Source organism: Paroedura picta, chromosome 4 (genome assembly GCF_049243985.1).
Source record: "Paroedura picta isolate Pp20150507F chromosome 4, Ppicta_v3.0, whole genome shotgun sequence".
Taxonomy (NCBI): Eukaryota; Metazoa; Chordata; class Lepidosauria; order Squamata; family Gekkonidae; genus Paroedura; species Paroedura picta.
The window spans coordinates 36,099,968-36,115,498 of NC_135372.1; the positions used below are offsets into that span (position 1 = coordinate 36,099,968).

General features: G+C 48.2%; 1 protein-coding gene across 11 annotated transcripts in view; it reads left to right on the plus strand.

The window, feature by feature from the left end:
• FCHO1 (FCH and mu domain containing endocytic adaptor 1) overlaps positions 1–13,256 on the plus strand; it is a 79,033-nt gene extending 65,777 nt beyond the window's left edge. For all 11 annotated transcript variants that reach the window (XM_077332406.1, XM_077332404.1, XM_077332408.1 and 8 more), the window contains 9 exons: positions 1,296–1,408; positions 2,961–3,063; positions 4,357–4,468; positions 5,020–5,175; positions 7,617–7,749; positions 8,264–8,463; positions 10,130–10,194; positions 10,402–10,566; positions 12,743–13,256. In XM_077332406.1, coding sequence (XP_077188521.1) covers positions 1,296–1,408; positions 2,961–3,063; positions 4,357–4,468; positions 5,020–5,175; positions 7,617–7,749; positions 8,264–8,463; positions 10,130–10,194; positions 10,402–10,566; positions 12,743–12,765 — 1,070 coding nt within the window. In that variant the 3' untranslated portion in view covers positions 12,766–13,256. The remainder of the gene's footprint in view (positions 1–1,295; positions 1,409–2,960; positions 3,064–4,356; positions 4,469–5,019; positions 5,176–7,616; positions 7,750–8,263; positions 8,464–10,129; positions 10,195–10,401; positions 10,567–12,742) is intronic.
• The last annotated feature ends 2,275 nt before the right edge of the window (positions 13,257–15,531 follow it).

Genomic DNA, 15,531 nt, shown 5'->3' on the forward strand with positions numbered 1-15,531 from the left:
TTCCTCCTTCTCTCTCAGGCAGGTGGGAATGCCTCTTCTGACACCGTGTTTTTATGAATAAGGCAAGAACTCCTTCCCCGTAGATGGCAGAGTCCGCCTTAGAAGAGGCATTCCTCCTTCTCTCTCAGGCAGGTGGGAATGCCTCTTCTGACACAGTGTTTTTATGAATAAGGCAAGAACTCCTTCCCCGTAGATGGCAGAGTCCGCCTTAGAAGAGGCATTCCTCCTCCTCTCTCAGGCAGGCGGGAATGCCTCTTCTGACACCGTGTTTTTATGAATAAGGCAAGAACTCCTTCCCCGTAGATGGCAGAGTCCGCCTTAGAAGAGGCATTCCTCCTTCTCTCTCAGGCAGGTGGGAATGCCTCTTCTGACACAGTGTTTTTATGAATAAGGCAAGAACTCCTTCCCCGTAGATGGCAGAGTCCACCTTAGAAGAGGCATTCCTCCTTCTCTCTCAGGCAGGTGGGAATGCCTCTTCTGACACAGTGTTTTTACGAATAAGGCAAGAACTCCTTCCCCATAGATGGCAGAGTCCACCTTAGAAGAGGCATTCCTCCTTCTCTCTCAGGCAGGTAGGAATGCCTCTTCTGACACCGTGTTTTTATGAATAAGGCAAGAACTCCTTCCCCGTAGATGGCAGAGTCCACCTTAGAAGAGGCATTCCTCCTTCTCTCTCAGGCAGGTGGGAATGCCTCTTCTGACACCGTGTTTTTATGAATAAGGCAAGAACTCCTTCCCCGTAGATGGCAGAGTCCACCTTAGAAGAGGCATTCCTCCTTCTCTCTCAGGCAGGTGGGAATGCCTCTTCTGACACAGTGTTTTTACGAATAAGGCAAGAACTCCTTCCCCATAGATGGCAGAGTCCAGCTTAGAAGAGGGCGCCCAGCTGGGCTTCGCTATCTTGCAGCTGATCAATCGTGTTTCAGTGGTTTTGTTTTTGAATCCTCCAAACCAACCTGGGCCATCGTTCTAAGCCACTACCTCTTGTTTCACTTGCAAAGAAAAGATCATTTGTGTGTACATATATATACAACATAGAGAATCAGTAGAAGAATACCTCCTGCAGTTGCTTAGTTTAGAAGTGGGACACGACCCACTGTGAGCCAGGTTCCACTGAGAGCTGATGTCCTGATATTGTGCTAATGCTGCTGAAGAAAGTTACGAAATAGTGGTGGTTGTACCAATTTCCTGTGCCATGCGTACTGTTGAGAATTTTACCTTTGGTTTTCCAAAGATGGCATAATAAAAAGGACATTGTTCATTTCTTGATTCTCAAACACCTGTTTGACTTGCAGCGTCTCTTCCTCCGTCCGCCGTGCCCAGTTTGGCCACAGTGGTGGCCCCGCCCCGGCGATGCCGCGTGAAAAGGCCTTCAGCGGTTTCAGCCGCCTGTGTCGGCACTGACACGGTGAGTGGTGGTTTGGAGATCTCTGCGGTTGTTTCTGAGCTGAGGAAGCCCGAATGGAGCAAATGGGATTTGGGGTGGCTTGATGAAGAGTTGGAGGATGTGGGTTCAGCTCAGGGGAGAGAACAAGGGCCATGTGCTTGCTGCAACTCTTGATTACCCCAGTATGTCTGCTGGGTTTGGAATTCTGACATGGCATGATGGGTACAACAACAAAATGGCTGCCACAAAATGGCTGCCGCAGGAAGTAGAGCCAGCCACAGAATGGTCGTCACCACTTAACTTCAGTAATGCAGTGTAGATCCTTGTGCTGTGGTGGCAGCTGCTATTAAAAGGAGCACATTTTAAAAAATACCCACTGCCAATCAAATCATCTCTATGAGACCTCCTTTCTCTGAACATCCCCCAGAGAGCTTTAAGATCTAGTGAGCAGAACTTGCTCAGGATCCCAGGCCCCAAGGAGATTAGATTGACCTCAGCCAGGGACAGGGCCTTTTTTGTCCTGGCCCCAAATGATATCAGGGCCCCTTGGGACATTGAACAGTTCTGCAGGCCTTGTAAAACAGAGCGATTCATCCAGGCCTACGGTTGAGGCCCAAAGTAACATCTGAATTATGCCGGTCTATCCAACGTCTTTTTTATATGCTATCTAGGATCAGGAGATCCTCCCACCTATTTTATCTTGAAGTGATTTTATGAGGTAATCCACCCTGTGTTCCATGAGATCCGGCAGAAAATAAATTGAATAAATCGTCATCATCTCCAGTGGTTAGTCAGAAGTCTTACTGGGCAAAAGCTCTACCTGGCCACACCCACTTCCTAAAAATAATTTTTTTTTGGGGGGGGTCAGAAAAAACATCAATGAGCACTATGCCCCCTGTGGGCACCAGTTTAGTACATTTTTAAAAAACTGACCCTTCCTCCAAGGAGCTCAGGGATGGTGTACACAGCTTTCCCTTTTACCATTTCCCCCTCACAGCAGCATGCAGGGGCTTATGGGAATTGTAGTCCGCAGACATCTGGCAAGCCAGTTTGGCCACCGAAGGCCCAGCCTATACTCCTCTAGTAGTAGTTTTCCTGTGGCTGTTAGGTTTTCTGAGAATTTGTCACAGCCGCTTAAAATGATGTTTTGTTAATTTTAGCCCGTTATTTGTTTATTAAAAATATTATTTAATTTCTAAACCACCCTGGCTCATGTGGGCTTGTGGTGGTTCACAGCACTCAAGTCATATGTGTAATAAAATATAATAATTTTAAAATCCAACAATAACACAATACAAAGATACAGTGTACAACCCTCCCCATCTCCTCACCCTCTTTGCTCCCTCCGCTGGCTACCCCAGGTTGAGGATGACAATAATAAATAGGGGGAGCCAAGAGAGAGAAGGGGAGGGGAGGCCCATAAAGCTTTGGACTGGTCTCAAACAGTTTATTAAATTTTAGCCAAAAATGTAAACATTACATGTGTATATTCATATTTGCTTCTCTCCCCATTCTAAGATGGGTGTTTAGAAGCCTCCACACAATTCCCATGTCATCTTTGTTCTTTCCTCAGCCTCGGTCCCTGAGCCCATCACCTCTCTGGGCCTTGTCAGCCCCCCCAAGCTCGGGCAGCCTGACGGAACGGGCCTTCTTCATGGCAACGCAGCCGGGACTTGGTACATATCCAGTGTGGAGCGCCTGAGTGCATGCGCATGTCCTATTCCTGGGGTTCAAGGGGCACCTCATTGGTCACATGTGGTGAAGCCAGTCACTTAGAAATGTTGCAAAACTATAATTTAGTTTAAGCATTGCAAATATCTCTACATAGCTCCATTAAAAATGTAGTATCAAATGTCACAAAAATTGTAGTATAGATGTCCTTTATACGCACCTCCATGGCTCTCTAGTGTATTTTGACAATTGTAAATGTCTGTGATTGACAAGACGGCAGAACAAAGAATTCAGGGCAGCAGAAGTGACTCTCCTGTCCTCCATCTTGCTCTCCTGGCAGCCCAGTGAGGTAGATGTAGCACATGACTGTGTGCTGCAAAACACAGATGGAAATGAGAACTAATTAGAGAAGGAGGAAAGGTCGGTTTCAAAATGGGCGTGGATCACTCCACCATGTCAGATGAGTCTCCGAAGATGGGTGGGCGTGAAGAGGGTCTATATAGCCTTTCTCGATTTTTTTTACCGTTGAGAAACCCCTGATGCATTGTTCAAGCTTCAAGGAACCCCAGAGGTTGGGCAATTGTGCAGAGGTTGGGAAGCAGAGCTATGTGTAAGCCCATCTGGGGCCCCTCCCCTTCCTACCCCCTCCAGGCCCATGATTGGCCATTTTAGGAACGGGAAGCTGGTCAACATAACCATACATGGGCTTATCAACCAATAAATGTTTAACAAATTTTAAAAATATATTAATGAATTAAATCCCGCCCATTTGGGAAACCCTTCCAGGGCCGTCAAGACATCCCAGAGTTTCAGGAAACCCTAGTTGAGAAAGCCTGGTCTGTATTCATGTAAGGAGGAGTGATACTTTCTTGCAGTGAGGTCACTCTTCCAAGTCCTCCTTTTCATCTGTGCTCTGCGAAGTAATGCAATGTGCCTATGGGTTGGGAAACAAGGCCTACTGGCCTCTTTGGGCAATCCAGCTCCCTTTCTGAAAAACATAGCTTTGAATTTTTATCTGTCTGCCAACTGGATGTGGCAGTCCACACATCTAGTATAGTGGATACTGGCTGACAAACACCTTTGCCACAATTTCTCTCTTGTCATTAAGGTGTTTGTAAGTTGCTTCGTAGTGAAATGCAGGGTAACAAAACCAGCTCTTCTTCATTTCCCCCCATCTCCTCCCTCTCTTCTCTTCTTCTATTTGACCTTTGTTAAAAGATGCCACTTAGGCATAACTTTAGACTGTTTATTTCCCCCCTCTTTGCAAATTCCTTAATTTTTTTTCCTTTGATTCACAGGGATCTCCCGCGGTCCCTCTCCGGTGGTCCTGGGTTCCCAGGATGCATTGCCTGTGGCGACAGCCTTCACGGAATATATCCATGCTTACTTCAAAGGTCAAAACCCAGACAGGTGATTCACGTGTGCGCAGAGTGATAGCCTTTATTCTCCCACAGCTGCCCAGCTTTGCTTTTCAGGCGCAAAGGTGGACCCCACCTTCCCTCCCCAAAAAAACTTTACCAAGTTTTCGTATCAGGGCTGGCTGCAATGATGCAGTTTCCTAAGAGAACAGAATCGGCTGAGGGAAGAATGTGTGTCACTGATCTAGCTGGAAGTTGCTTCCAGGAGGGGTTAAACATTATTCCTGAGCTGAATTGCCTGTCAATTTAACAATTTCACTAATGAGATTTGGGCTGTGAGACACAATGACAGAACCCAGGGATTGGGGCAGATTCACAGAGATGTTGCTCTTTCTGTGCTGTCTAAATGGAACCTCCGTGCTTAGAGGCAGTGTACCTGCTGTGTGCAGGTTCCATGGGAGGAGGCTACCCGTTTAACTTTATGCGGCCTTCAGGGAATGCTTCCCGGGGTGTCTCATTGGCCGCTAGAATAGCTGGACTTTTGGGCTGATCCAGCAAGTCTCGTGTCATAGTAACTAAACCTGTTGCTTCTGCTATTCCCAGCTGTCTTGTCAAGGTCACTGGTGAGCTGACAATGTCCTTCCCAGCGGGGATCGTCCGAGTCTTCAGTGGTTCCTCAGCACCCCCCGTCCTGAGCTTCCGTCTCCTCCACACTGCCTCCATTGAACAGTTCCTGCCCAATGCTGATCTCCTATTTAGGTAGGTAGATATCGGTGCAACCTGCCGAAGCATGGCTTTGTACCTGCCAAGTAACTGCCTAGGTCGAAGATTCTCTAAGTAACGCTCAGGGAAGAAGATTCGCTAGGGGCTCAGGGGAGAAGATTTGCAAGGTAAAGCTAAGAGAAGATGATTCACTTGGCAAGGCTCAGGAAAGAAGATTCCCTAGGCGAGGTTCAGGGTGGAAGATTCTCTAGGTAAGATTCAGGGAGGAAGATTCACTAGGTTAGGCAAGGTTCAGGGAAGAAGACTTGCTAGGCGAGGCTAGGCAACTTTCAGGGAAGTAGATTAGCTAGGCAAGGCTCAGGTAGGCGCAAGGTTCAGGGAAGAAGATTAGCTAGATGTGGTGAGGTGAGGTTCAGGGAGGAAGATCCGCTAGTCAAGGTTAGGTGAAGTTCAGGGAGGAAGATTTGCTAGAGAAGGTTAGGTGAGGTTCAGGGAAGATTTGCTAGAGAATGTTAGGTGAGGTTCAGGGAGGAAGATTCGCTAGGCGAGGTTAGGTGAGGTTCAGGGAGGAAGATTTGCTAGGGAAGGTTAGGTGAGGTTCAGGGAAGATTTGCTAGAGAAGGTTAGGTGAGGTTCAAGAAGGAAGATTCGCTAGGCAAGGTTAAGGTGAGGTTCAAGAAGGAAGATTCGCTAGGCAAGGTTAAGGTGAGGTTCAAGAAGGAAGATTCGCTAGGCGAGGTTAGGTGAGGTTCAGGGAGGAAGATTCGCTAGGGAAGGTTAGGTGAGGTTCAGGGAGGAAGATTCTCTAGGCGAGGTTAGGTGAGGTTCAGGGAGGAAGATTCGCTAGGGAAGGTTAGGTGAGGTTCAGGGAGGAAGATTCTCTAGGCGAGGTTAGGTGAGGTTCAGGGAGGAAGATTCGCTAAGGAAGGTTAGGTGAGGTTCAGGGAGGAAGATTCTCTAGGCGAGGTTAGGTGAGGTTCAGGGAGGAAGATTCTCTAGGCGAGGTTAGGTGAGGTTCAGGGAGGAAGATTCGCTAGGGAAGGTTAGGTGAGGTTCAGGGAGGAAGATTCTCTAGGCGAGGTTAGGTGAGGTTCAGGGAGGAAGATTCTCTAGGCAAGGTTAGGTGAGGTTCAGGGAGGAAGATTCGCTAGGGAAGGTTAGGTGACGTTCAGGGAGGAAGATTCTCTAGGCGAGGTTAGGTGAGGTTCAGGGAGGAAGATTCTCTAGGCGAGGTTAGGTGAGGTTCAGGGAGGAAGATTCTCTAGGCAAGGTTAGGTGAGGTTCAGGGAGGAAGATTTACTAGGTAAGGCTAGAAGCCCAAAGAGTGAAGCTTTTGGTTTGCTTTATTAGGCTTGTATTTTATTTATCGGCTTGCCTTTCTGGCTGAGACTTTCTTACGGAGACTCAAGGTGCAATATGAAGTATAATAAAGGATTTGATCAGGTAGTATTAAGGCAGCCATTAAACAGGGCAATAGGACTGTGTGCGTTAAGTGCCATCATGTTGCTTTTGATTTATTGTGATCCCCTTTGAATTGGTGTCCTCTAAAAGTTCCTATTGTCAGCAGCCTTGCTCCAGTTTTGCAAACTGAGGGCCGTGGCTTCCTTGATTGAGTCTGTCCATCTCATGTTGGGTTGTCCTCTTTTCCTGCTGCTTTCCTCTTTTCCTGACATGATTGTCTTTTTCAATTGCTTTTGTATTTCTCAGAATCTGCCCAAAGTACAAGAGCTTCTGTTTAGTCATATTAGTTTCTAGGACAATCAATCCTGGGATAAATTTCATCTAGAACCCACTGAGTTATCTTTCTGATGGTCCACAGTATCCATAAAACTCGCCTCCAGGGAGCCAGTGTGGTTGTTAAGAGCGGTGGCCTTTAGCCTGGAGAGCTGGGTTTGATTCCCCACGCCTCCTCCACATGTAGCCAGATGAGTGCCCTTGGGCCAGTCATAGTTCTCTTAGAACTGTTCTAACAGTTCTGTTAGAGCTTTCTCAACCCTACCTACCTCATAGGGTGTCTGTTGTGGGGAGAGGAAGGGAAGGTGATTGTAGGCTGCTTTGGGATTACTTTGGGTAGTGAAAAGCAGGGTATAAAAGGAACTCTTCTCCTCCTCGTCCTCCTTCTCTTTGGAACTCCGTTGGCTAGAGAAAGGCAGGGTATAAAAACCAAATCCTCACCTTCCCTTCCTCCTCCTCCTTCTCCCGTATTTAGAGCAGGAACTGTCTGCTGAAACTTCCAGGAATCTAAGGATTGAAAGAGGAAGGCAGATTGCCCTTTGTTTCAGTGGAGATCAGTGGATGCAATGCTGGAAAAAAAATTTAAATTACATTTTCTGTTCTGCATCTTTTAAAAGAAACAGAATACCTCAAGGGGGGGGGGAAGGGGCAGAGGTGGAGCTTCTGGGAACAAAAAAGAGACAGCCAGGCACTGGACTGACCTCACTCTTGCCTCTCTTCCTCTTCCCCCCTTGATCCCAAAGTGACCCATCACAAAGCGATCCCAGCAGCAAGGACTTCTGGCTCAACATGGGGGCCCTCACCTCCCACCTCCAGAAGCAGGCGGAGCAAGTGGCAGCTGCCCCCTACTTCAACGTGCCCCTGCTCCGGTACCAGGTAGGAAACCTCATGGGGGGCGGGGTGGGAGAGAATCAAGCCAATCTAAGGTGAAGGCTCAGGGCCCGAGCTAAAGAATCTGAATAGTGTGTGGGGTGCAAGATCTAAACCACATCACTAGCCAGAAGCGAAAGGGCTGAGGTCCCTCTGTGCTTCCAGCGGATGCTTCCTGTGCCAGCATCGATAGTCCAATGGAGCCTCTGTGCTCTAATGCAGTGTACCTGGGGACTGTGAGTTCTTTCACAGTCAGAGTAGTTCAGCAGTGGAACAGGCTGCCTAAGGAGGTGGTGAGCTCCCCCTCACTGGCAGTCTTCAAGCAAAGGTTGGATACACACTTTTCTTGGATGCTTTAGGATGCTTAGGGCTGATCCTGCGTTGAGCAGGGGGTTGGACTAGATGGCCTGTATGGCCCCTTCCAACTCTATGATTCTATGATTCTTTGAGGGACAAGCAGTGCAGAATCGTGCAAGGGTGTGCTTTCCTGGCAGGCAACGTCCTCTCCCTTCTCCTACAGTATTCCAAGCAGGGCCTGGCTTGGGCTCCCCTGCAGCTGACGGTGAACTGGGAGTGTGCCTCCAACGCCACCCGCGTGTGCGTAGACTACAGCTACAACGCCTCCGCCCTGGCCTCGGCCGTGGCACTCAGCAACGTGCAAGTCCTGCTGCCCATCGAAGAGCCCGTCGCCAACGTCCGGCTGCAACCGACGGCCTGCTGGTGAGATAAAGCGGCTTCGTGTTGCTCTTTATGGATTTCTTCTCCCCTCCTCCTGTCCTCCGTATTATCTTTGCCATAATTCAGGGGCAGGAAATGACGCATCGCAGGAGCCTTAATGGGTTGCTTGACTTTGAGCTGTGAATTAAATGGTTATTTCTCCATTGATTGCGCGGCATGCGTGTCATGTAGCCAGGAGATCCGGATAGCATCGGGCTGTCAGGCCAAAGGGAGGTTTGGAGATGGTTTGCCTGCCCCTGCGTCACAGCCCTGGCATTTCTCGGAGGCTGCCCTTCCAAGTGCTGGCCCAGGGCCATCCCTGCTTAGCTCCTGAGACCAGTTATACAAAAGAAACAAAAATCCACCGGGCCAAAGACAACAGAAAAAGAATCGGTACAAAGGGGAGGAAAAGCTTTTATCAAATCTTTTGAAAGCACAAACAATACATAAAGATGTTAACAAGCTGCCTAGGGGGGCAGGTTACAGTAGATGAGTGATAGGGATGTGAGTTTCCTGCATAGTGCAGGGGGTTGGACTAGATGACCCAGGAGGTCCCTTCCAACTCTATTATTCTATGAGTAAGCTGTAGGAATGTCAGTGGGAAATACCGAAAGAGGAACTGGTAAATCCTGCATTTTGTCAGTGGGCCTCAACAAAAACTGCACTGCACAAGTGCCCAGAGGCCTCTCGATAATACTCACACCCTAAGACTGTAAGGAAGGGACATTCCTTCAGCTTGTGGCGTTCCTACAGCTTGTTGACATTTTGAATGTATTTGTGCTTTCAAAGCATTCGATAAAAGCTTTTCTACACATTGTACCGGTTCTTTTTGTGTTGTATTTACACAGTGGATTTTGTTCTTTTGGATAACTGTCACACGCTGTGTACCCTGATTTGTATTTTTTTTGTCTCCTGAGATCAGACAAGATTGGGCTTGTCTGGGCTAACCAGGTCAGGTTGAATCAAAAGAAGAAAAGAAGAAAGGTGACTGTAAGCCTCTTGGAGACTCCTTTGAGTAAAGAAAAGCGGCCTATAAGAACCAACTCTTCTTCTTTTTCTTCCTCTTCTTCTTCTTCTTCTTCCCCCCCACGCTGGCCTCAACCATAAACCTGGCGGAAGAGCTCTGTTTTGAAGGCCCTGCAGAATGCCGAAAGCTCCCACAGGGCCTGCCGCTCCTCCGGGAGCTCATTCCACCAGGTGTTGGAATTAAATTGTTACATTTTTTATCCCACTGCATGAGATTTAAAAAATGTAATAAAGGGATACATGCATATATTTGGACGTTTACCACCTTGGAAAGAGGTATTCTCTCATGAAAGAAGAGAGAATGCTTTTTCCCCTGGGTGGACTATTGTGGAAAACAAGGGTGAGGATCCAAAATGGTTCTGCTCATGTCAAATTATACAAATTAACCGTAGACCAGTCTGTTGAGAACTATTGGCCATGATTGCTACATAGAACCATCATGTGCAGGAGTCTCCTCTCTGAATACCAGATTACAAGGGAGGCCATTAGACCAGATGGACTCATCTTCATCTGCTCCAACAGGAAATTTCTAATGGGCTTTTAAGGCACCTGCTCTTTTTTCTATTTCCTGCCCCGTCTTTGTGGTACCGGATTAAAGGTCTGTGTTTTTGTTTGCCAAGCTGCACTTTGTCTCCCCCTGCAGGAATCTGGAAGAGAAACGCTTGCTTTGGCGGCTGCTGGATGTCCCTGGTGCCGAAGGCCTCGGAGGTGAGACGGAAACGGTGCAGTTTTTTAGCTGTGCTTCCAGGGGGGACGGGGACTGGGGGGCAGTGCGGTTGGATGCTCTTCTCTGTCGTCACCTTCCTGAGCGTTTGGTGAGGGGGAAGGAGGATCCTGCTGGCTAGTTTTCCCGGAGACCCAGGCACGATCTGCCCACTTTGCAAAGCACTGTTTTCCTGCCATGCCCTCCTCCAGGTTGCGGCCGCCTTCTGGCCAGCTGGGAGCCCTTGAACGGTCCCTCCAAGCCCAGCCCGGTGGCCGCTCAGTTTACCAGTGAGGGCAGCACGGTCTCGGGCGCTGACGTGGAGCTGGTCGGTAGCGGCTACCGGATGTCGCTGGTCAAGAAGAGGTTTGCCACAGGTAAGGGCAGAACATTTTCAGAAAACCCCGGTTTGGCCCTGCTGCATTCAAACTCGCGTCCGCAACCAGAAAGGGCTGTGTCATGTCTTGCTTCTCCCAAGGCTCAGGATTTAGGAGCACAAAAAGCTGCCTTATACTGAGCTGTGAATTTCATGCATTCTGCAGGGGGTTGGACTAGATGACCTTGGAGGTACCTTCCATCTCCGTGATTCTATGAATCAGAGAAGTCCATCAAGGTCAGCGTTGCCTGCCCCGACTGGCAGCCTCTCCCCAGGGTCCCACGCAGTTATCTTTAAAATCGCTTTCTGACAGAGTCTTTAACTCAAGAAGCCTATAATTTATTTGCCATCTACTTCCTCCTTCCAATAAAGCCATCCACTCCCCTCTCAAAAGCGATCCGATAGCATTGTTGGATCAGGCCCAGGAAGGATCCTTTGAAGTCCTTTTAAGGCTGGTGGACTGGCGCCAAAAGACCTTCCTGAATTACACTTTGCACCAAGCTTAGTATTCATCTTTCTGCTTCGCTTGCTAAGAGTCCCAAGTTCAGTCCGTGGTTAAGGATTTCTGGTAGCCGGCACTGAGAAAAGGCCTTTTTTCTGCAGGAGAGGCTGACCTGGAGAGCCATCTGACGGAGAGGCTGCCTCCGTGAAGGTTCAAGGGGGAGGCAGGTTACAGTGGATGAGCGATAGGGTTGTGAGTGTCCTGCATTGTGCAGGGGGTTGGACTAGATGACCCATGAGGTCCCTTCAAACTCTATGATTCTATGATTCTAGGTGCTCAATGTGATGCCCATGTGTGCCTTGATCTGGTGCCCTTAAATATGTGTGCCTTGATCTGGTGCCCTTAAATATTTTTAGGAAGTGGGTGGGGCCAGGTGGGCAGGGCCTAAGCCTACATAGGCTTGGGCTTGACTATTGGAGATTTCACTGGCTGTGCCAATTTTTTAAAATGTTGCTTTGGCAGCTTTGGTCCTTTAACACCATAGCACAAGGAAGCTTTCGTGAAACCCTGGAAGGGTTTCCCAAATGGTTGGGAGTTGATTAATTTTTAATATATTTTTAAAATCTATCGATATGATCATATATGGTCATGTTGATCTCCTGCAAATGATGGGCCTGTCTGTAGGGGATGGGAAGGGGAGGGGCCCCAGATGTCCACAGCGATGCTTCCCAGCCATATTCTGCCCAATTGTGCCACTTCCGGGGTTTCTCAAAGCCTTAAGAATGTTTCAGGGGTTTCTCAATGGTCAAAATGTTGCGAAAGGCTGAGCTACACTTTATTGCTGAAGTTAAGCTCTGGCAATTGTTTATTATTTTATTGGGGGGGGGGAGGATTTCTCCACTGCTTCCTTGTAACTAGTCACCTTGGGGTAGTTTACAACAAAATGTATAACATGAACAATGATTAAGAATTTATTTCTACTTAAAACCACTAGCCCCGGGGAAGGGGGGGAGAGGGGTGGGTGCAGTTTCTCTAGTGGCCACGGTGTGTCCCGGGAGCTCATTTCACCAGGTGGTTGAGGCCAAGCTTACTTCTTTGTGGTTGTGGGCTACCAAATGGTTGTCATTAGCTGATGAAAGACTTATGTGAGGGACGTATTCAGGTTGGCAGTCCCTCAGAAACGCAGGGCCCAGTCCACATGTGACCTTAAAGATTAAGACTAGAACCTTGGACCGGATCCAGAACTCAACGGGGAGCCAGTGTACCTCTCAGAGAACTGGCCATATATGAGCCCTCCACAGAGATTTGGTAAGGACCCGTGCAGCCACATCCTGCACCAGTTGCGATTTCTGGAGCAGGGACAAGGGATGCTCCACGTGGCTGGCTCCGCCTCCTTTGTCAGCCATTTTGTTGCTGCAGCCACCCTGCTGTGCCGGAATTCCAAATGGAATGCTGTGCTAGATTCTCTGGATAGAGTCTGCAAGGCAAGTGGCCTGACTGAGTTAATTGAATTAGGGCTTGCATGCTCTGAGGACTTCCTCAGCACTAGAAACAGAAAGCCTCAAATCTTCAAATTCCATCCCGAACACTCAAAAGTCCCCTTTCCACTTCATTGTTCCCAACGCCTATTTTGCTATTCCGCCTCCCCGAGGCAGTTCAGGGCAGCAGACAAAACCGAGTGTGCTCTCAGCCCTCTGATCTGATTCCTTTTCTCTCTTTTGTTCCCTCCCTCCAGGAATTTACCTCGCCGGTTCATGAGTGCCCTTCTCTGCCTGTAGCTGCTTTTAAAGATGTGCGCCGGGAGACGGGAAGAAAGAATATATTGTGTTTTAAATTATTATTATTATTTTCCTGTTGCCTGGATTTTAAACACTGGAACAAGAGCACGGTCGGCCGTCCAACGCGTCCGGTGACCGCCCCCCATCCCAAACCAGGGGGAGGCGGGTACTTTGAATGTTAGGGGAACCCTCACGAGGCTAGGGGGCGGGGAGGCAGGCTCTGAATTGCACTTCAGGAGAACAGTCCCTGGTTTTAAATTTCCCCCTGTTTGATTTTGACCGCTCCTGTCCAAATTGCTTGTTTCCATCTCCCCCGCCCTTTCCAAAATTCATCAGGGCTCTGCCTTCCAGAACCCGAAAGGAGTACAGCCTCATTTCCCTAGCTGCTAGCTGAAGCGCTCAAGTTGTGTGGGGGGGACATGCTCTTTTATTAAAAAACACTTGTTTTCTAATAAAATGTTACTCTGCAGAGCTCCTCCTTCTGTTCTGTTTGCCAGTCACAGCCGCTGCGGGATGTTTCTAAGCATCTAGCAAAATGGCTTCTGCGAATGACTTCTCAACATCCCATTTTCCTGAAAGTAAAGGACGTTTTTCTTCTTAAGAAATTAGGCAGCTGAGCAAATAGTGTGAATCCTCACTCTCTCTCCTAGGAACTCACTAGCTGGCATGGTGGGGGGGCGTAAAGGGGGGGGGCCTGTATTTAGGGAGATCTCTGGATCAGATCTCGCCCCCAATAGGCAGCCTGAAGCAAGCGGTTTAAGCAAGCAAACCTTGGCTGCAAAAAGGGACTGGTGTATTGCCCTCCCCTATTTCTTTATTGATTTGATTTTTATACCGCCCTCCCGGCTGAATCAGCGCAGGGTGGTGCCCAAACGTGTATAAAGTACAATCCATAAAACTGAGGGCATTTTTGTATATCACTAAAGATAGCGTTACGCCAGCTGAATGGTGTAGTGCTAAATATTACCACAAGCGCTGCTGGAATGGAAGAGAGCAACGCGGTTTATATGCGACTCTCTTCCGCCTGTCAATCAGGCAAGGCAGCCTATCCCCTTTCTCCTGTTTTTTTAAAGGTCCTGCAATGCCCGCCATTTTTTTAAAAAAATCAATTGTTCTCCATTGAACCCCCTGTGCATCTAATCACAGATGCATAGTGCTTTTTATAATGCCACCCCTTAGGGAATCACAAGTCTTGAATCGTTTAAAAATTAATGTCATTCATGAGATGAGAACTGTAGACAGGCATGTTTTATGTGACAACTTTGGGAAAAAATTCTTTTTGGCTTTGCCTGCACACTTGTATGCCTATTCGTTGCTCCAGGCTGTTTGCTTAAAAAACAAATCCCATCCCCAGGAGAACGGAGAGGGAGGCAGGTACAAGGGCAGGACATTGGAGGTGGAGATACTGCTTCTTTGCCTCCATACATTTCTTTGGCATGTAGTGTGCTGGTTGTCCATTGGGGGGAAAAGCGCTTTTAGTTTGGGGAATCCACTTTATGCAATTCCCCAACTAGCGCTTTAAAATGGCAGATGTAGCGAGCAGTTTGTTGGCCAGATGCGGGAGGTTGGCGACATCATGCAGAATGGCTGGAATCAACAGAGGCTGTATCAACAGAGGCATCACATCAAAATCACAAGATGTCATAGTCCCATTGTATACAACACTGGTCAGACCACACCTCGAGTACTGTGTGCAGTTCTGGAGGCCTCACTTCAAGAAGGGCATAGATAAAATTGAAAGGGTACAGAGGAGAGCGACGAAGATGATCTGGGGCCAAGGGACCAAGCTCTATGAAGATAGGGAATGTTCAGCCTGGAGAAAAGGAGGTTGAGAGGGGACATGATAGCCCTCTTTAAGGATTTGAAAGGTTGTCACTTGGAGGAGGGCAGGATGCTGTTCCCATTGGCTACAGAGGAAAGGACACGCAGTAATGGGTTTAAACTACAAGTACAACGATATAGGCTAGATATCAGGAAAAAATTTTTCCCTCACTGGCAGTCTTCAAGCAAAGGTTGGATACACACTTTTCTTGGGTGCTTTAGGATGCTTTGGGCTGATCCTGCGTTGAGCAGGGGGTTGGACTAGATGGCCTGTATGGGCCCTTCCAACTCTATGATTCTATGAATATAGTGTCTTCACAAGGTAACCATTTCACTATATTTGTCGTGTGCAGAAAAGCCCTGAGTCAAAGACATTCAAAATGGTTTAAACCAGTGGTCCCCAACCTTTTTATCACCGGGGACCACTCAACACTTGACAATTTTACTGAGGCCCGGTGTGTGCATGGGGGGGGGGTAGTTTATTCCTCTACTCTCAACCACTGCCCTAATGCTCTCTGATCCCTATGGTAATGTTTAAACATCCCTTCAAAATAAGATACAGACGTGCCACAACAATGAACATAAGGAACATTTTATTTCCATGGAAATTTTAACTCATGCCAATGACAAATCAATGGGAACCCTGAGCTTGTTTCTCTGCAACGAGATAGTCCCATCTGGGAGTGATGGGAGACAATGACACCCGAAGTGTGTTGTAAAGGGCCGGGGGGGATGAAGTAAAGGGCTTGGGGGGGGGGAGAAGGCATCCTTCGCGGCCCACCTCCAATTAGTCGATGGCCCACAGGTTGGGGATCGCTAATTTAAACTATTAAATGACCACGGTGCCGCTGAATCAGCAAATACCACCCAGTTAGCCTGATGGGAGACCACCAAGGAAGTCCAGGGTCCTGACATGGAGGTATGC